Raw genomic sequence first — 21,507 nt, forward strand, 5'->3', positions numbered from 1 at the left:
GGCAACATAAACAAAACATAACTGTATAAACAGAAGCCCGAACAGCCCTGATCCGCTACAATATGCTGCTGAGAATATAGCCCAGAAGAAGCGTATAGTATAGCTTTTATTTTGGAAAGAGCCATTTCTCTGTAATAAACTCTCTTTTCCAAAGATGAGTGATTCCTCAATCAGATACAGGTGTTACCGCGCCAGAGCCGCGGCCCCGAACCGTAGTAAGGAAACCTCTGGCAGTTACTTGAAGGTCCCGTAACTGACTCGTAGTCGGCAACAGCTTACTATACAGGTCAACTCCGCTAGCAAAAAGATCGAAGGAGGCGTAGGAAACTGCTTCACCGAACTTTATTTCTTCTCTAAGGCACGAACACCGCGTACAGTGGGCTGAAACAGTTTACTCACAGCGAGCATCGCCGACACAACTCTGGCTGTCGAGGGAGTTATTATATTCCTTTTATTTATTTTCTTTTCGTCTCTTCTGTAGCTAACCGTTACTTTTTCCCCTTCTCCGCTCTCTCTCTTCACACACACACACCAGGCAGTCCCGCTACACACATCCCGAATACATTTCCCATCAGGCTTCATCCTTAAAGGGCCATGCCTGTAACACAGGGCTTGCAAAATCGCTAGCCCGACGTCCCGGGGCTAGCGATTTTTCCAGTCGTACTACCAAAATCTATCTCTGCCCTGCCCGTCGGGCTATTGTAGGAAGGAAAAATATATGTCAATGCTTTTGCATTCTTTCGGAAATGTAGCTGGGTAATTATGTCATTGGCATCGGTGAGCCACTGTCAATATGTGACATATTGAAATCGCGTTTGAATTTGCGCTTGTTTTTTGCTTTCAGTTTGCAAATGTCCAGGTGCCTTCCTTTGGCGCACCGGCCGGTCACGACCGGCGGGGGAAAAGTCACTCGGGTCAGAACATGGGGTGCCACCATCATCCCACTTCTGACACCAATGTGGCGAGCTCAGACAACGAGGAGACGGAGGTGTCGTTTGGTCTTGCTTCCCGTGAGCTAGCCAGGGAGCACAGCCGTTTATTGACATCTGCAGAAGAACACTGCCGCTAGCTAACTGCTCAGCGCAGCAACCGCACAGCAACAACAACAACAACACACAGAGCGCCCTCTGACGCCGGAAGGACACACCGCCGCAGCGAGAGGGCGTCACCCGTCACTATGGCAACATAAACAAAACATAACTGTATAAACAGAAGCCCGAACAGCCCTGACCCGCTACAATATGCTGCTGAGAATATAGCCCAGAAAAAGCGTATAGTATAGCTTTTATTTTGGAAAGAGCCATTTCTCTGTAATAAACTCTCTTTTCCAAAGATGAGTGATTCCTCAATCAGATACAGGGCTCGCAAAATCGCTAGAGAGTGACAGCACTGATTGGTGAGTGATGATAATTTGTGCACCAATTCCTCTGACATTGTCTTATCAATCGTTAGCTTACTATGCAAACATGACAAGTGAAATCTCCTGCAGCAAGCTTAAACATATGAGAGGTTGATCGCGCAGAGAATCGCTGACCGTTATGTGTGTGTGTGTAAAAGCAGCAGGATATATATTTTAGTTCTGCTGAGCCAAATAAGACAGTTCAGGGTGAAGAAGTGACAGCCAAAGAAAAGCTTACCACAAAACGGAAAAGTTATGACAAATCAGACTATAAGGCAAAAAGAAAGTGCAGCTTTATGGTTTCATGGACAAAAGAATTTCTGTGGCTGCAATATGACGAGCTATATAACCGGGGCTGCACATAAGTGGTCCGCAGGTGCGCATTCGCTGTCAAAAAAAAAAAAAAAAAAGAACGCGCACAAGATATGAAGTTGCAATGCGTGTTTGCATACATAAGATTTTCTGGAGGAGGACAGACATTTGTTTAAAACTCTTAAAGATGTCGAAGAAGCTCCTTTAAGCAATTACTGTGATGTTCCTCCACCTCCAAAGAAATGTCAGAAGGAGTCCGAACCACAAAAGAAGCGCGTATTCTCGGAAAAGTGGTTGCAGGAGGTGAGCTGGCTTCAAACAAATGATGAACGCACAGAGATGTGGTGCGGAATGTGCCGTGAAAATCCCACTCTAGCGGACAAAAACAGTGCTTTGCAACTTCTTATCTGGTGCGCGTCTTTTATTTTGACAGCGAATGCGCACATGCGGACCACTTATGTGCACCCGTGTAAATAACATAATGTTCTACCAGGTGTGTTGTTGGTTTTCTCTCGATTTCTGAGTCGACAAGCGCCTTTGTTACTGGGACCAGTCATTTTAAGAAAGGCCCCCATTAGAACCCATGAGAAATCCAAGAAATGCATTATTGCTCAGTCTGCAATATCTTTCCCAGAACAAACACCAATTGCAAATAACATACTCAAAATAAACCTGAAAAATCTGTTTAGAACAGCGTACTATGTTGCAAAGAGTGAACTACCACTGGCAAAATTTAGCAGTCTTTGCAAACTTCAAAAAGCAAATGGCCTAGATCTTGGTTCCACTTGTCTCTTACCCGTGACTTCAGTGGAAATTTCAAATTCAGGATCTGACACAGACTGATTCATGTCCTACACAGTTCTTACAAGTTCATAGAAATTTCTGTTCAATTAGAACCAAGTATTTGAGTTGATGATTGTAATTTTTATACAATGTTGTAATTTGTTTTTCAACAATTTTTTGATTAATGTTTTGTTTCCTTTACAATATTATACTTTAATGTATAACATTGTAAAGGAAACAAAACAGGAAACAAAACATCAATCAAAAAATTGCTCTCTTTTTTATTCGGGCTACTTACATTTATTTTGGGCTACTAAAAACTGAAGAGTCCCTGCCCGAAGGGCTACCAGGGATTTTGAAATTTTGAGAGCCCTGAGATATATTTATTTTTTTAATTACTTTTGTTTCAGCAACATTAAATTTAAAAACTGTACTTTTGAGTTAAAATATATATTTATAATTTTAATAAATGACAAATTAAAAAGGCATTAACATTTTTTTTTGTATCGAAAAAATATCGAACCATGACACCAAAGTATCGAACCGAACCGTGAATTTTGTGTATCGTTGCACCCCTAGTGTGTGTGTGTGTGTGTATATATATATATATATATAATGTGCAGTTTAAGTTATTTCAGTTAACTATTGTGCATTGCATTTGCCAAATTGGCCAAATGCAGGTACACACGAAGGTACTGCCAAAACTCTGGTGCCCACATGAAATAGAGAAGGAAGAGTCTGTATGTTCATTGTCCAGAACAAGAGGGCATTGTGTCCATCAGCAATATCCAGGTAGTGACTCAGCTGTAGCCCTGCTCTTCCCCACATCCTTCTTCTGCTTCTTATACTAAGCAGCAAAGAGTCCTCCATCTTCACAGTCTTCTTGATGTTTCTCACCAGGAGTCACAGATTGCTCTGACTTTGCAGGATCCGCAGCATCTTGCAGGATCAGATCTGGCAAAACAAATTAACAACAGCAAAAGAGTCTTTATTACAATTTTAGACAAAAAAAAATACAGAAAAAATATACACTATATTCAGTCTTTACCTTTAACTTTTAATGTCACTTCTGTCTTTATGTCACAACTGCCCAACACATGGTGTCCCAACCCACAACAGAGAAAATGCTGGATCCAAAGCAGCTGCTTTAAGGTACACTGGATGTGAAAAGGGAGCAGTGATCCCATCTTCTGCTCTAGCCATTTGCACACTGATAAAAATTCCAAGAAAGATGCTTGGAGACTCCCGACCAGACCATTCTCTGTTTTGATATAATTGTTCTGCAACATACTACCGGACTCTGTATTTTCTGTCAACTACTGGCAGAAAGTGTCGAAAATTCTTGTTTTCCACAATAGACAGTTTGCAACCAATATTCAAGTCACTTAATCATGCATTTGTGATAGCTTTCTGCTGTGGATGAGTCATGCTGTGCTGTCCAGCACAATTGTCCATAAACTGTGATATGGAAGGCTGTTCAGGTTCATTTGTGATCCTCTTTTTCATCTGGTATTCTTCAAATATGCTTTCAAAGGTGCAGCCATTCATGAATTGCATTTGACTTTAATTTGTTCCTACTAATCGGTAATAAATATTAACACTTAAACCCTCATAGTTTTCAGAAAATAAAAAATATAAAAACTATTTATTAAAACACTTTTCTAAAAACTCTGCATAAAATAAGATAACCTTTATTAGTCCCACATGTGGGAAATTTGTTTTGTTCTAATGCGTTCTAATAAGCAATGTTTAGCGTCAATGTTAAGAATAACTGACATTTTCAAATAAACAACAGCTAATAATATAAGATCAAAGTATTTTATGTGATGTATTGACATAAATGACAGGAGAAAAATGATGCAAAAGTTACACACGGCCATGCATTAATTGCAAATTAAACACAGTGGTTTTGAATTTTGATGTGATGGTAAAATAAATATTTGTCAGTCTAAACTGTGTTAAATCTACGGGGTTAATGATGGGGAGGAGACGGAGACCAAGTTCCTCGAGTTCAGGTACAGAAACCCACTTTCCGAAACGGACCCTGCTCACCATTTACCGACAATTCTGAGCTACCAACTTGCATGTTATTCTTGGATGCGCTTGTAAGACCGGGTGTAAAATAGCATGACAAAAATATCATACATGTTGAAGCCAAACAGTATCATCAGCGTAGCCCGGAGAACAGTTGCTAATAAGATGAAGTTAGCTAAGTCAGCTATCTCATCATAGCAAAAGAATAGCACCATGGTACCGTTCTTTATGCAACTTCAAATGTTGGACAAAGTTGGAAGTTGTTCTATCTCTGTCAGTGATTCTCTTCTCGCAGGTTTTTCATATTACATTTCGTTTTTTGTTGACTACTTCGTAGTTTATGTACTTGGGAGCATTTTTGGATTGAGTGTTTTTTTGTTTTGTTTTTGTTTTGTTTTTTATCTGGTTAATTTGATTGGCTGTGTTACAGCTCACGCTCACATACGTACGGAGTGTGGTAAGAGTGAATGAACAAAATGAGTTAATGGTCCGCACTTTTTAAATAATATGTATGTTGAATTTTAGTCCCAAGTCATTCGTGTAAAGTCCAAGTCAAGTCACAAGTCTTATAACATTTTTTTAAGCCAAGTCTAAAGTCATACAATTAATGACTGGAGTCCAAGTCATGTGACTTGAGTCCTCACCTCTGCAATCACCTGATTTCAGTTTGCGTGTCAGAGGAGGAAAATAGCGCTGCAGTCTAGAGCCTGGACAGTTATTTTTTTTTAGTGCACAACAGGAAAAGATAAATGGTAAAGTGAAAGACTGCATCGAGGACAGGAAAAATTGCATCATGCTGCTAACACAACACGGTTTCAAGCATCTGCCCAGACAGCATGCTAACGCCAAGCTAGCCAAGAACCCACTGTGGTCAGATTTGTATTCCACTAAGAGACTGATCTTCGAGACATGTCTTCTCATTAGGGATTTGTCTTGGTGTGTGGGATGTTGCCTGGGGTTGATAGTGTTAAATAGTGATTATATGTGTTTCAGCTATTTTACAGAGTAACATGAATTTAATGTAATGTTACTCTGTGGAGTAAATAAGTCATATACTGCATTACGACCAGGGTAATATGTGAAATAATGACTTTTTTGAGTAAAGACTCTGATCACAACAAAGAGGGAAAATACCACAACAAACATGCGCAAACATTTGACCAACAGCATTAATGTAATTTCTGCATTGCTGCTTAAAGATACTGGTGACTCTGAAAACATACCCAATGAGAACTTAATCTATAAGTGATATTGCTAATGGAATAGGAATCGCTAAATTCTTATCAATTCCCATCCCTACAACCAGCAGCTTTAATCTCCATTAGAAGTTTGAAACACTGATTCATATCTGATTCTGAAATAAAGTAACAATATTACTGCTGTTACTAGGTAGGGAGGAGGCTCTGTTAGGGAGGTGCTGAGTTGCTGGGCTGGATTTAGACCTTCAGCAGGGGTCTGTACTGATAAGACTGGAAGAAAATAACACAGTGTGACGTCATTTTCAATACAGGGTAACGTTTCAAAAACAAAGATCACCTTGCATGGTGGATTGCCTGGGAATTTTCTGTAAAGATTGACTGTGATGGTCGTTATTAGATGTTAAGGACTGAGGTTGTGATCTCTGATTTGCCTATAATGTGTCTTACATACAAACCTCCTTTCGACTGGAATAATGAATCACAAGTCAACAAGGCAACCTCAGAGAGCACATAAATGGATTTTAATGGATTAGCTGTCAGCAGCACTAACTAGAAAAAAGGAGCAGAGAGTGTTTACTAATCATGATGGGCTGTGCTCTCCGTGCAGATATTAATAGCCACAAAGCAATGTCACTACCGAGGCCCCTGCCCCCATCCGTGGCTTTGTTTTCAGGCACATTCTTTCCATCTTTGCTTTTCTCCTAACCTACACTCTGAAAATAGAGGTGAGGCGCTTTTTTCACTTTTAGATTGACTTTGCTCGCTTCTCTCAGCACAACACAAGACAGCAGCTGCGTTTTCTGGCACATGATTAGGAGACTGAATTAAATAAACTCATGACACCGTGAAGGATTTCAGTCGAGAACGGGCCCTTGTGAGAGCACAAACATCTGAGATGAAACCATGCCGCGCTACTCCATACGCTGGCATTAAACGGCAGAAACGCGTGCGGATCTAATTTCAGGTCAAAAGACGTGGCCCTGAATATTATGAAAGCAGAAGAAATAGACAGATGGGAGTGATGGAGAGCAGGGGGAATTAAAGCGAGGGCCGGAAAGCTATTTCAGGGATGACGTGTGATGGAGTGACAACTGTTGCCCCCCTCCCCTTTATCCCTTGTCAGCCCCTGCTCTTTTTCTGCCTCTCTCTATCAAATCCCACTCTGCCTCCCTCTCTTAACCTTAGGCCCTTCAGTGCCCAGAACTTTTCCAACCACAGACCCATCTCTCCATCAGCTCTCTGAGTCTTATGATAAATTTAGAACAGTGTTCCCAATGAGCTGTGGCCTGTGTGACACGTGCCACCTCCCAACCACTGCATGGGACCGTATAGTATATAAGGGCCGTGGGTAAAGGGCTGCAAGAGATTGGGGGAAAAGGTTGATACTGCCTTACACAAACCAGAAAAAAAGAATAAATAGACAGACAGAAAAAGAAAGACAGTAAAGGTAGATAGAAGACCTGTGTGTGCAACTATAGCCGCAAGAAGAATCAACTCTCTCCGCCTCCCTCTTCTCTCCTTTTCACTCCTCCTCTGCCTTACCCAGCACTTACAGCCATCCATGAGTGTAACCAACTCCTCTGCCTATCGATCGGAGCGTAGTTTCCACCAGACTTCATCCTCAACTACGTCCTCTGGTAACCCATACATGGAGAAGAGCCGGGGACTATTTGCTGAGGACTTTGGCTCGTTCATGAGGCCTGGGAGCGACTCCTTGGGTTTTTCCAGTAAGTTGGAAGCAAATTTAAGGTCTCTGGCATTCGTTTTGTAAACAAAAGAGGTAAAAAATTAATAGTAAAAGAGAGCGGAAGGAACAGCTTTGACGGCAAAGATGATTTATGCCCGCTTGAATGCGATTTGTGTACAGTGGTGTGTTTTTGTTCAAGGAGTGATACTGATAACATATCTTCAGAGGAAGACTATGGTGTGGCTGATCTGTGTGTGGACAGATGTTTCTTTAAGGGAAACTGTAGCCAAGGTGCTGAAAGAATAAACAGAACGGACTCCATTTTTGGACATGTATTTACTCTTTTTTTTAAAGATTTATTAGGAATTTACATATGTGTTTAAAACGGAGGGTTGAGGAGATTTTTTTCTTCACACAGCCTGGTTCATCTACAGGCTCAGTATCTCAGTGTCCACTTGGTGTGAAGTGCTCCGTATCACTTTGCTGCTGGTCCACGCAGACGCGTGTATGTGTGAAATCTGATCTTTAAATGGTCCATGTGCTCCTATGTGTCAGGGGCAGAGCAGCATTGTTTTGGAGCCATGGTTGGTGCTGTAATAGGTGCAGCAGATAAGATGTGAGGTGGGCGCTGCTGAGAAGAAAGCAACGCAATCACACACACACATGCAAGCACACACAGAGTACGTGCAAACCTGGGAATGCTGGACTAACTGCCAACAGTGTGACATCACACACTGAGTATCTGGGATGACGCCTGCATGAGAAATGACCAGATGGTTGCCCAGTGACCAGTGCGCACACACACACACACACACACACCACAGTGAGGTGAGGTCACATAATTAAGCTAACCTATACGTGAAGTCAGAGCTAATATCACTCACACACACTCGTTTCCAGTCTGCTGCCGTGTGTGTGAGGTCATGCACCACGCAGGCTTTCAGTGAGCTCAGACTCCACAGGGACAGAGAATAAATCACGCTTTTTTCCTGGACCGACTCACCTATCAGTCCTAGGATATTTAACCGGGACTACAGCTGTGCCTCTTGACAGTTCTTAAAGTCACACCGGGCACGGATTGAATGATTATGCCATGTGGAAGATTCACAGGAGTGACAAAGCCACAAACCATATGTCGGCTGTCGGTTTTCTTGCCTCCAAACTGTTCTCAGAAAACTTTAGTCAGCTGGAAACAAAAAAAAACAAAAATCAACTTCTGGTTAACTCATCACGCTGCTTATTGAACAACCGAGGAGAGAAAGTCATTAACTCAGCAGCTAAAAAGTCAGATATGTTCTCCAAAGAGGTGGTGCAGACCCAAACAGAGCAAAAATGGAAGTGAATATAGAATATGGATGAATGTGGACAGATTAATGATCTGTTTCTTCATGTCTGCTGACTGCCCATAATGTGAGCCAAATTTCAAAACACAGTTAATTTTTACCCCAATTTTTACACCTCGTCAACTAATCACCATTATTACTCATCATATTTTTTGAGCTTGTATATGAATATGAACAACAAGAGCTTAAAAAAAAGGTTTGGGAATTACAAAAGAAACATACAACAAGGGAGTGTAACTGATTTCTATTCGACTCCTCAAAGCACTTCACACAACACCCATCATTCACAAAAGCACTTGCGTCAAAGTGCTTTCTATCGAACAGACAACTTGAGGTTTTAGTATGTTGCCCAAGGGTACTTCAGCATGCAGAGGCCAAGAGTTGGACCACAAACCTACAGCCAACCCAAGCTTATAACACTTGGTATTCCTAATCAGTCTCCCATCCAAGTACTAACCAGGCCCAACCCTGCTTAGCTTTCAAGTTCAGACGAGGGCATGCTCAGTTTGGTAAGCATGCAGCACAGATTCTAGCTCAGATTCATTTAACCATGGAAAACAGATGATCCTCTGAACTGTAATAATTAAGGTGCTTGTGCATCTTTTGTCTCTATTCAATCCATTAAATCGACAATAAAATCCATGTTTGCCCAGAATGTGTGGAATAGAAGGTGTGTCATGCTGTTGAAGCAAAAGCAGAGATTCTGATCATGTCTAAAAATGGATTTTGGTGAATACACACAACTGCAGATCCCTCACTCAAATGAGTGTGTGTAGCCCATCCTTAATGAAGCACCACCTGCAGGTACTCCAGTGATGAACAGCACACGGTTCTCAGACTGGTGGGTTTATTCACACAGGAAGTATTGAAGATGAAAATCTGTGAACGTTAACTGTGCGAGATATATGTACTTTGCACAGTTAATTGTAGCTTCCCGATTCATCATTTGTGCTCTAACATCCTTTCATCGTCTTGGCCGTGGGTTTAGGTGGAGCTGGAAATATCAAGACTCTTGACGATTCGTACCAGTTCACAGTTGACGTGCGAGATTTCTCCCCTGAAGACATCATCGTCACCACATCCAACAACCAGATAGAAGTCCGTGCGGAAAAGGTGGGTGGGAGGTGTTGAAACAAAAGGGGTTAATGTGAGCCAAATAAACCCTAACCAAGCATCCATCTCCACAATACATCGCATGAATCTCTAAAGCTTTCTGTTTTGGCAGTTGGCCCAGGACGGTTCAGTGATGAACACTTTCACCCACAAGTGCCAGCTACCCGAGGACGTGGATCCCACCTCAGTGACATCATCATTGGGCACCGAGGGGACCCTCACGGTCCGGGCACGGCGAAATCCAGCCAAGCATGAGCTCGTACAGACCTTCCGCACCGAGATCAAAATCTAGAGACGGTCCGATCCGTCACTTCCTGTGATTTCATACCATTTCCTGTGCTTCTTATCCTCACTGTCATCATTCAGTTTTAGAGAGCTGACACTGTGCTCTGTGTGACACAATGCCACTCTGTTGCTGCTCATTTATGTGTGTGAGTTAGCTCATCCCGCACATACACAACGGGACATACACATTAATTTAAGGAGACACAAGGGCTTGGAGCACCATTTTGCACAAAGATGTAGACACACAACCCATCAGTTAACTTCTCCCCTACCCCTCCCAGTGTTATTCTAAAACTTACCGGTCACTTCTAAAGATGATAAGTTATTGTATAATATTATTTGTGTGAATAAAATGATACTGCTTTGACAATAAGCCATCCTGCTCTGTAGAATGCTTTTTATGAACTTCTGATTTTACAAATTATTGACAGGAAATACGAGTTGGCAGTTTAAGAGATTTATTTGTTTATTTACTCGTATTGTTTCAGTTTTGACAGAACTGGAGAAATTTTCTGTGGAGACTTATCACCATCCTTGGTATGACTTGCCTTAAACCACTGTTTTGTTAACCATCTTTGGAATAAAAATCTGCGTAAACCTTGAGCACCACAAGGCAAACTACCCTTGAAATCAATATGAAACGGATTTCGCATTCAGTAGGTGCACAGAGGTGTATATACAAAGGTGCTTCTATTCAGTCTTTTGTGCGTGGGAGCATTATGAACCATCCTGTCCTCCTTTCAGGAGAATAGGGTTTCAAAGGAGGTATTCTCCAATATAATTTGGAAGTCATTGTTGTTTATAATTTCCTCCACTGTACGTGAGCTATGCAGTGGCTTTTTCCTTAGAAATATACAGGAGCATTACTTTTATCCTTGTATTAATATACTTTTTGTATCGCAGAAAATTAATTTCTCCTTGTTCTTTCAGTTTTCCGATGATTTAAGACAAGGACCTCTTCTGATTGTATAAAATAAAGCCTAAAGATATAGCTCATTTTAGCACGCAGGGATTCAGTTTGAAATTTGTGATTATTAAGTTAGACTTAGAGCGCTTATTTACACACTACACGTGCCTGTAATGACAAACTATTCTATTACAAATCCATTTTAGCTCCACTGTGTTATGAAGGTATCAGCTTTGCACATTATGTAACTTGGGTGTATCGCGACACCGCGTGGCCTCTGTCGGCAAAACATTGGTTCCCACTGCGCGTGCTCCAGCGATACATCCGGCCGGTCCCTATCAATCGATCAGAGAGAGGAAGATGGCGTTGGATGGAGTGAGCGGGGTATGATCGATCACCGAAAAACTCGATTGGGTTCGTTTTTCCCAACTGAGCCAAAAACTCCGTAAGACCGCTTGGACCAGCAGTTTCAAGCCCGAGTGAAGACGAGATAACAAGGAGGTAAATCGGAAGTTGGTTTCTGTTAAAATGGCGCTTCTTAAAAAACCGAAAAGAACAGGCTAGCTGTGGAAACAACAAGAGGGGAGGCCGGACTCGCAGCTCCGCCATCTTGTTCCCTCACCACACGCATGTAGGCATGCTAAATTAATCCCTGATAACAAAGCTGCAAGGATTGAGGAATTGCAATCGATATATTGCACCGTCAAACCACGCTGTCAAAACTTGTGGAGAAACTGACGTTCAAGTTAAAAAAAAGAAAAAGAAGAGAGAATTAAAAATAGCTGCACAGCCAGCGGGACACGAGATTACGCTTCATCCTTGCGTTAATGTCGTATCTCGCGGTTTAGTTGGCCTTTAGCATCTTTCGCGTTGCATTTCGGATTTAAGCTAGCAGTCATTTTGAGTGGTTGATTTTCAAAACGCCGTTTTTGTCCTTAAAAACACACACACGCAACATGTTTGTGAAGTTTGGTTCATAGGTTGCGTCCCATGGGACAGTTGTGAGTCTGGAGGAGATGTCATTATCTAACATAACAACTGAAACAAAGTACTTAGACATTACCAGTGGCAGCGTTGCTATAATTATTATAGTTTTATTACTGTTATTATTAATAATAATTTAGTTTAGATTTTATTATATTAGTTTAGTTTTTATTGGTTTCAGTTTTCATTTTGCTATTGGTTATTACTTATGCCAAATGCCAGAGCCAAAATTTTACCTCATCAACCAGTTTGTGCCAAAATTCTAACAGATTAACACATACCATATTTATTTATGTTTCCTCTGTTATTTTCCAAATTCCAAAAATAGTTTTAGTTAGTTTACCCCTTTTCATGGTCTAGGCTTTATTTTTATTTATCTAACTAGAATATTTTTCAAAGCTAGTTTTAGCTTTTGTTTAGTTTTAGTTAACAATGATAGCCGTGGTTATAGTCCAAAGGAAGACACAAATTAGTGTGAGGAATACAATTGCTGTTATTAAAACTGCTTGTGAAACAACACATACACAGTTAAAAAACTGATTTAGCTTGTTGGACGCTAACTTTAATACATCTCTGTGCTGATACATTGTAAAAGGGGTAATTGTGAAATTAAAATGAACACAACTTTCCAGTTTTAAATAAGGATAATAAATAATGTAATGGTGTAATGTGACATATAGTCTAGACACAGAATTTATACTTCATTATAGCTCATTATATCTTATTTCTGTTGACTTATATTAATTTGTAATGTATAGGTTTAGTTTTAAGGCTGATACATCTATTTTTCTGAAAGCAATCATCCCCTAATATTGACTGACCGCAGTCAGTCAATAATAAAACTACTATGCTGTCGGAGGATGCATAATTATATCAGAGGTGAAGAATGCAGACACAGATTTAACCTGACCATCACAGCCTTTTCAAGCTTCCTCGTGCTCCACATTTCATCCGTTTTATCCACAGAGCTTGTCCTTCAGGACGATGGAGTTCCCGTGGCACAGTGGGAAAGTTCTGGAGCAGCTTAACCGGCAGCGCAAGCAGGGCCTGCTGTGTGACTGCACCTTTGTCGTGGACGGTGTGGACTTCAAGGCCCACAAGGCTGTGCTGGCTGCCTGCAGCGTGTACTTCCGCACCCTCTTTCTGGACCAGAAGGATGTGGTACATCTGGACATTAGCAATGCAGCAGGTCGGTCCCCGTCAGGTTATGTGCTCTACCCTATCTCTGCCTCGTCTCTGCTGTCTAACTGGATGTGTTGTTTTGATGAATGTCGTTTCAGGCTTGGGTCAGGTCCTGGATTTTATGTACACTGCAAAGCTGACTTTAAATCTGCAGAATGTAGAAGACGTGCTGTCGGTAGCTCACTTTTTACAGATGCAAGAAATCGTGAATGCGTGTTCTGCGTACCAGTCGTTGTCAAATCCAGCCCCGTCCGTCATAACACTGGATTTTGCTGTTGGTGAGTCAGGTCCTCGGTGAATACTCGTGTCTGTACCCTTTTTTTCTTTATTTCAGATAAATTGTCATTGCCCTCAGCTAATCCGTCCATGCCTTGATTCTTCAAATGAATCATCAGGTTGCTTTGTATTAAATTTGTCAACCAATTTTACCGTCACTTTTCATAGCATGATGACAAATGTGTATTTCTGCTGTGTCCATGTTTGGCAGTAGTCCTAACAGATGCTGTTCTACATTAAAAAAGATAAATGAAAAGTAATTAATACATATTTACCCGATTGTTGTTTTGTTGAGCTCATAACATGGTTCTTTATCTGTTCTTATTGGCATTCAGTTTGTTGAAAATGGAACACAGTCGTCATTGATTCTGCATTCTAATGTGTGAAATGTTGCTCCTGATAATTTCGATTTGATTTGATTTTAATTCTGTCTTTAACACACCAGATGAAAAAACAGGTGAAGGAGAGCAGAAAGAGGAAACTGACAGTCAGCTGTCAGATTTGGCATCACAAGCCGAGGAGTGCCCTCGTAGCATTCCCACAGAGGATAAAGAGACCATTCAAAGTCAGGACATTTTAGAGGAAGAGCTTTCTGCCAAAACACAGAAGCCTGTTTCTCAGCCGAAACCCACTAGAACCCACACAGGCCGCGGACGACCCCCAAAAACGTCCCACCTTCTGACTCAAAAGAAGACGTCTGTCAAGAACAAGGAAGAAAGTGGTGCATTAGACGCACCCGCCTTCCAGGACGACACCGCTGATGCCGACTACATACTGAGTAAATACATATTCATAGAAAGTCTTTTCAGTTATTTAATTATGATGTATGCTAGCATGTTTAAAGTTTGAAAGGATCCACATGATGCTAGTAGCTTTTTATTTGATGGCATTTGATATCTTGATATATTATTTTATCCATTATTAATGTTTTTAAGAAACGATAGGTTATATAAATAAATACATACATAAATGTTTAAAATCAAGAGTTAAATTCAATGGAAAGAACACAAATGATTGTGATGGCTTAACAAAGAAGTGTTTTCGTTTTTTATTTTATTGTTTTTATTAGAATCACCGTTAAAATCTGCTGGCAGTTCGCCTTATATGAGCTCCCGCGGGAGGAGAATCAGAAAACCACCTCGACGAAACTTCCCACCTGGTGAGCGCTCTGTCCTGAAGGAACTTATGCAATGCCCCTTTCGTTTAAGCTTCCCACTGGACAAACTATGTGCAGAGGCAGGAAAAGCGAAGTCATTTAAAAACACCTCTAGATTCAGGTTGATTAGTGCTCGAATGATTATCCGAGTGCTGTTTTCCGCATTTTCACATTCCGTTTAAAATGCCAGAAATGTGATTAAAAACATGTATATTTCTTCAGCACCTTTCAAACACGCAGTCATTTCACATTAATCTAATAGGATTTAGAGCATTTGCTTTGTATTAGAATAAACACATTTCTTTAAAGGTTGCAGCAAACCTGCTTCTTGTATTTGTTTCATTGCTGATGGTGCTAGTTGTTACCCCAGTTGTAGCTGGTATGTCTGGAAGACGCAGTGGGGAACATTAACGTAAGAGTGACCTCTGTCTGATGTAAAGAATGTCACCACTTTAACAGACCGATGAAGCCAGCAATCCCATATCTCAAAAAGTCATTGCTATTCCCCGTCAAAGCTGTAGACAGTTTGTCATTTTCAGAGCTTTTCTGCTCTTGTTCTCCCAGACAATGACTCAGAGGATGAAGCCCCATCACAGGCAAAAACTGATAATAAGGTGGCAGAGCCAGCAGGGGTGGCTGAAGGGCAGGAAGAACACTCTTTGGAGACCGGCGATGTGGAGGCTGATGATATTGATGATAACGAGGATGGAGAGGAGGATGACGAGATAAGTCAGCAAATGGAAGGAGACAGCCCAAGCAGCGAGAGAGATGGAAGACAAGCTCAGTCAGCGTGCATGAGCAGCCGATCTGAATCAAAGCCTTACAGCTCCGTGACACACAAATGTGAGGTGAGGGATTTGTGGGACGGCCTAAGTTGCGCTGTGCCTGCTTTTCCTGCTCTGGTCTGCAGGCTCTGAAGATATAAATGTCAATGCTGGGAGCTTTCATGAAAAGCTGGGCATCATAGATGCTTTTATGCAAATGTTGGTCACATTTGCATGCATATCTTTGCATTAAAAGGCTTCACGATATATTTTCCTCTTTTTAGGACTGCGGGAAGAAATTCACCCACACGGGCAATTTCAAGAGGCACATGCGTATTCACACTGGAGAGAAGCCCTTCAGCTGCCGGGACTGCAACAAGGCTTTCTCTGACCCCGCAGCTTGTAAAGCCCATGAGAAAACACACAGGTGGATGGCTTTTCCTTTTCATATTCATTTAGTGTATTTTTGAATACTTCTGCAGAGGGCTTAATTAAAGTGAGCTGTCGTTGACTCCTAGCCCCCTGAAGCCGTACTGCTGCTCTACTTGCGGAAAGAGCTACCGTCAGATCAGTCTGCTCAACCTGCATCGCAAACGTCACACAGGGGAAGCGCGGTACAGCTGTGAAGTTTGTGGCAAGCTTTTCACCACTTCGGGCAATCTGAAGCGCCACCAGCTGGTGCACAGCGGCGAGAAGCCATACCACTGCGACTACTGCGAGAAGGCTTTCTCTGACCCCACGGCCAAGATGCGACATCTGGAGACACATGACACAGAGAAGGGCAACAAGTGTCCACACTGCGACAAACGCTTCAACCAGGTACCCTTGGAAAGGTTTGGCTTTTCTGTGGACAAATATAAACACGATGAATGAATAACATGATTCCAGGCAACACTATTTTTAATTGAAAAATCTTAGCTGGATAGTAATATTCACTGTTTGTATATGTATATATATATAACTCTGCCTCAAACCCCTTGGGAATGATATGTGTGTGTTCCTCAAACTAGGGTCCTCTTCCTGAGGCCCGTGAGTCTTATGAGTCTGGACAGAAGCCTCTGATGATGTGCCTGAAATGTGCTGGTACCACTCTTACAGTTTGGGGGTTACCACTTAGACCACTTTGGACTTTACCTTCCACACCCGCTTTTGCAGCTGGATGTGGGTGAGGGAAGGGAGATAGGAGAAAAACAACACGACTCTCTTTAGAACAACAGGTCAGGGTACAAATCCTCTGCAGGGCATGGATACAGTAAGGTTCCCCAGGCTAGATCCCTAGTTCTATCCAAACCTGCGCCAGAGAGACTTAACTAAAGTCATACTGGCTTGGCTGTCACCCCGGTTGAGCGCGCATATACTTAAGTGTCATTTAAGGAACATTTTTGTTGTTTTGTGTTTCCTCGTTAGGTTGGGAATCTAAAAGCTCATTTAAAAATCCACATTACAGACGGGCCTCTCAAGTGCAAAGAATGTGGCAAGCAGTTTACCACTTCAGGTAAAAAAAGAAGTAATAACAATGTTGCTTTTTTTCTCCCTGCATTTTTATTGTCACAGTGAATAAAACGCTCTCTGTTTCTTCATGAATACAAATTCTACCTGTCATATTGATCTTGAGAGAAATTAAGGACCAAAAAAATATCAAAACATACACCATTGATTTGTTATTTTATTTATTTATTTATTTTTGTACTTACTAACAGAAACCTACTTTGCTCCTTTCCGTTAGTAGGTAGTGTTAGTCAGTGTTATTCAGTTTGAAAATGGTTTGGGATATACAAAAAACCCATTAAACTGCATGCAAGTACAACAAATGTTATATTTAGAGATTCAGTAATAATTATAATATCACTAATAATATTAAAATAATGATAAATACTATTAAAATAAAGTGTGATATCCAATAGTTAGACCATACATGAACAAAATTATTTAATTGCTTTTAGTTGGTGTGTTACTATGTAGAATTGTTTTTCTTCTTTGAGCCATTTGGTCTAATCTGTGTGTACTAATACCTGCTTTTTAGGGAATCTGAAGAGGCACCTGCGGGTTCACAGCGGGGAGAAACCGTACGTCTGCGGGCACTGCCAGAGAGCTTTCAGTGATCCCGGAGCTCTGCAGCGGCATGAGCGCATCCATACAGGTACTCTGGGGATTCTGGGGAACTTATTTTCATTCTTCCATCTGAATCCCTGTGTGAATATTATCTACTTCCCACGATAGTGAAACAGTTATTTATATGTTGCAGGAGAGAAGCCCTGTGTCTGTATTATCTGTGGTAAAGCTTTCACTCAGGCCAGCTCCCTCATCGCTCATGTCCGCCAGCACACGGGAGAGAAGCCCTACGTCTGCGATCGCTGTGGTAAAAGGTCAGCACGGCACAGTGCTGCAATGATAGGCTCAGGTTTCAAACTCACTTGTAGCTGAGGTATAGAAACTGGCATTATTTAACAGGGATGTTTGAGAGGGGAATATTAAGTGTAGTTTAGAGGTTTTGACCTGTGTAGGCGGTAATGAGAATTGAAGATAATATAGATTTGTGGTCATTCTCAAAGGTCAAGTAACAGTGACCTGTTATAGTTCATTCAAATGATAGTGAGAGTACTGAGATTGACCAAATTAGAGATTAAAATACTGTTTAAAAGATTATTTTCTTATGAACAAAATGAATAAATGTGTCAGTAAAGTAGATGAGAGGAAATATCATATATATGTTTTTGTGCAGGTTTGTGCAGTCTAGTCAACTGGCCAATCACATTCGCCATCACGACAACGTCCGCCCGCACAAGTGTCAGATGTGCAACAAGGCATTTGTTAATGTGGGAGACCTGTCGAAGCACATCATCATTCACACAGGTGAAGAACAAATTTGTTACAAGGCTTTTTTTTGGGAGAGTGAGGGTTCACCTGTTGAGCAGCTAAGTCTCTGTTTCCCACCACATTTGTATCCATCCAGCAGAACTCTGATCTTTCACCGTCAATTGACTACTTATCTTTGTTTTGTTGTCTCAGGAGAGAAGCCGTTCCTGTGCGATAAATGTGGTCGGGGGTTCAATCGCGTGGACAATCTGCGCTCTCACGTCAAGACTGTGCACCAAGGCAAGGCCGGCATGAAGCGGCTGGTGGTGTCAGAGGGAAGCTCAGACGAGTTGGGTGATGGAGGAGCGGGGCCATGCACCTCTGACAGCGAGATCAACATCGTCACCGTCACCACGGAGGACATCGTCACACTGGCGACAGAGGCCCTGGCGGCCAGTTCTGTAGCTCAGCTGACAGGTCAGACTACATCTTCAAGGCTAGAATGTAATCAACAACACAGATGTTTGTAGATGGCTGTGAGGCACAGACGGTGACAATGTTTGTGTCTGTTAACAGTAGTTCCAGTGGCTGCTTCGGTTTCTGCAGATGAGACCGAAGCTCTGAAAGCTGAAATCACCAAGGCCGTGGAGAAAGTGCAAGAAGCAGGTAAGACCTGGCATTATAAAAACATGTAATGTTATGAATAGGGATGGGTACCGGTGTCCGGTGCCATGATGGCACCGGTTCTGACATAAACGGTAGTAACCAGACCGAAAAGCAGCGCACATTTCGGTGCTTTATTTCGGTGCTTTTTTTTCCTGAGCTGTGATACACTTCTAGCCAATAATTTTACGTTTCCGAGGATAGTAGGCGGGTCCAGGTACGTGCGTTCTTTTAGAGCAGAGCTACAGATTAAAAATGCCCAAGGCGAAGCGGTCAAAAGTCTGGCTGTACTTCACAGCAAAATATGCAAACTCAGCAGCCTGCAACAAGTGCTTTAAGCTGATACTGTGATACTGTCAAAGGAGGTAACACCTCAAATCCGATGAAACACCTGGCGACGCATAGCGGGTTTTTTTAAAAGCCCAGAAATGCGCCGTATGATAGCTTGCTGCGAGACCTCACACCGAGCACATCTACTGTGCGTGGGTTGCCTGTTATCGGACCCGGAGTTAGCAATATCCCCCAAAAACACGAAGAGTAGAGTCCTGGCCCCTAGCCCTGTCAGTGTAGCAGAAATGATGACGGATGATGATGGCAGCAGCAGCAGCCGTTCTTCTCTGCGTGAGTAGCTTAATGTTGTTCGCGTGTAATTTACGTTTAGTAGGCTAACCACCTTATTACATTAATGCATGTAAGGTGAACTAGCAAACATCATCATAGCTACATGCGGCTGTCCTCTTGTTTGATGGCAGATACTCCCTTCACCCGGGCCAAAAAGGCCTAAAATGACCAAAGAAAAAGTGGAAAACAGTTAAACATGAGAGGTTTTGGACAAAGTTTGTGTTTTTTCCCATTGATTAAGCACTGCTTCCAGCCAAGAGTGATACCATATATGCCCCATAGCTGCAGAAAAGGCTAACATTGTTATCTTTTTACAAAAAACCAGCTGAACATGAGAGGTTTTTGGACCAATTTTGTGTTCTCCAGTCTTTAAGCACCGGTTTGAGCACCGTTTGAGCACCGGCACCGTTTCAAAAGTACCGATTTGGCACCGGTATCGGATAAAACCTAAACGATACCCATCCCTAGTTATGAATGACAACAAAATATCAGACATGGTTTGGGGGAGTAGCAGTATGGAGTGTTACGCTTATAAGCTGAAGTCCATTTATTGACCCTGAAAACAATAATCAGTAAAAGAAGCTGAATATGTACGTATGAGTATGTGAGACAGATTTTGAAGTACACAGCTACTTGCATAACCATCTAAATGGTCTCAATGAGAAGTATTATTACAGTACTGTAAACAGTACCGTAAACTTCATCAGAAGCCAGTTCCTTTTTCTTACACAGAACAGGACACAGATTGAAAAATGGTTCGTTTGTTCATGAAACCTTCTTCTCTTCTCAGATCCCAACACGCAGATTTTGTATGCTTGTGATTCGTGTGGCGATAAATTCTTGGATGCCAGCTCCTTAGCTCAGCACGTACGCATCCACACAGCTCAAGCCCTGGTCATGTTTCAGGCAGATTCCGACTTCTACCAGTACACCGCAGCCACCACTGCCGAGGGGGATTCCACTGCAACATGGCAACCCACACCCGAGCAGGTCATCCACGAAGGAGAGCTAATCTTCCGTGCTCAGGTTGGAGAGGGAGAAACAGAGGACGGGATGATTGGAGAGGCGCAAGAACAAGAAGAATCAGAACAGGAAGTTCAGGAGAAGGTGGAGAATGGACAGGTGGAGACCACCACTGAGATCAAAACATATGAAAAAGATGTAGAGGAGGACAAGGAGCAGGAGATGGAGTGTGAGAGGCAGTCGTAGTGGGGCAGATTTGTTTAAAGTGTGTGTCATTTTGCTTGTAAATGAAATGAGATTTATACTGTATAAGGAGAAGTAAGAAATGAAGTGTGTTTATGAGTTTTGTTAAATATGAACTGGATTCATAACAGACACTGTTCCTGAAAAAAAATTCTTTCCAGATTTGTGATCAGTAATCATGTCCTGTTTTCAGCAAACAAGGTGAGATCTAGTAGTTTTTGTAAACGTTGAGAGGTGGTTATGCTACTTTGTGTAGTTTATTTTTAGACTTCAGTGTAGGACTGTGCTTCGTCCATTATATAAAACATTTTAAAGTCTGTCTTACCCAGTATAACTTAAAGAAAAGAATTCTATGTGATATTTTTCCCATTTTTATGATGAAATAATAATATAATCATTTTCTTTAAACATCCAAAATATTTTTCTTGTACTTAAAGTATTTTCATGCAGAGAATGTTACTCAAAGGCTATCTACATGAACATATATGAGTACTAAACTAAAGTAAAGGACACTTGATGCCTTTTTACAGAAGCAAGGTGTTGTAAATCTTGTGTTTGGATAATATTTGTCATGTTACCTCTGAAAAGATTAGACTTGTGTACAGTGACGACAAACTGACAAATGTCACAAGACATTTTTGTGTCACTATTGATTTTTGTGTCATTAATTTGTCTGCAGAATGGATAAAACCCCTAATACTACTTTTACTGGAAGATGCCATCAGCTCAATAAAGAATTGCCACTGCTTGTGTTGTGCTCTTGTTTTTACTAAAAATAAATAAAAAGAATAACAAAG

At 41.6% G+C, this 21,507-nt stretch overlaps 2 protein-coding genes across 3 annotated transcripts; both read left to right on the forward strand.

The window, feature by feature from the left end:
• The first annotated feature begins 7,040 nt into the window (after positions 1-7,040).
• Positions 7,041-10,775, forward strand: hspb7 (heat shock protein family B (small) member 7). Its single transcript, XM_085393568.1, has 3 exons — positions 7,041-7,454; positions 9,746-9,870; positions 9,983-10,775. Exons 1-3 carry the CDS (start codon positions 7,289-7,291, stop codon positions 10,160-10,162), a joined length of 471 nt encoding a protein of 156 aa, XP_085249694.1. The 5' UTR covers positions 7,041-7,288; the 3' UTR covers positions 10,163-10,775.
• A 619-nt stretch (positions 10,776-11,394) lies between these two features.
• On the forward strand, positions 11,395-21,456 carry zbtb17 (zinc finger and BTB domain containing 17). 2 transcript variants are annotated; one of them, XM_085393567.1, is made up of 15 exons: positions 11,395-11,563; positions 13,013-13,235; positions 13,327-13,506; positions 13,950-14,282; positions 14,574-14,663; positions 15,225-15,508; positions 15,709-15,851; positions 15,943-16,243; positions 16,832-16,919; positions 17,448-17,564; positions 17,670-17,790; positions 18,147-18,277; positions 18,434-18,697; positions 18,800-18,886; positions 20,295-21,456. In XM_085393567.1, the coding sequence occupies exons 2-15, from the start codon at positions 13,031-13,033 to the stop codon at positions 20,711-20,713; spliced, it is 2,763 nt and encodes a 920-aa protein (XP_085249693.1). In that variant the 5' UTR covers positions 11,395-11,563; positions 13,013-13,030; the 3' UTR covers positions 20,714-21,456. The 2 variants fall into 2 exon arrangements, with proteins under 2 accessions (XP_085249693.1, XP_085249692.1); XM_085393566.1 differs by having other exon boundaries at positions 11,396-11,563; positions 18,797-18,886.
• The last annotated feature ends 51 nt before the right edge of the window (positions 21,457-21,507 follow it).

This window comes from Rhamphochromis longiceps, linkage group LG20, assembly GCF_057381845.1.
Source record: "Rhamphochromis longiceps isolate RC_006_pf linkage group LG20, R_longiceps_female_GT1.1, whole genome shotgun sequence".
Classification (NCBI taxonomy): Eukaryota; Metazoa; Chordata; class Actinopteri; order Cichliformes; family Cichlidae; genus Rhamphochromis; species Rhamphochromis longiceps.

Excerpts from the sequence above, each read along its gene's own strand:
- hspb7 (XM_085393568.1), top strand. The coding sequence starts at position 7,289 with ATGAGTGTAACCAACTCCTCTGCCTATCGATCGGAGCGTAGTTTCCAC. Across the intron at positions 7,455-9,745 it reads CGACTCCTTGGGTTTTTCCA|GTGGAGCTGGAAATATCAAG; the intron begins GTAAGTTGGAAG and ends CCGTGGGTTTAG. Across the intron at positions 9,871-9,982 it reads TAGAAGTCCGTGCGGAAAAG|TTGGCCCAGGACGGTTCAGT; the intron begins GTGGGTGGGAGG and ends CTGTTTTGGCAG.
- zbtb17 (XM_085393566.1), top strand. The coding sequence starts at position 13,031 with ATGGAGTTCCCGTGGCACAGTGGGAAAGTTCTGGAGCAGCTTAACCGG. Across the intron at positions 18,278-18,433 it reads GCACATCATCATTCACACAG|GAGAGAAGCCGTTCCTGTGC; the intron begins GTGAAGAACAAA and ends TTGTTGTCTCAG. Across the intron at positions 18,887-20,294 it reads GGAGAAAGTGCAAGAAGCAG|ATCCCAACACGCAGATTTTG; the intron begins GTAAGACCTGGC and ends TTCTCTTCTCAG.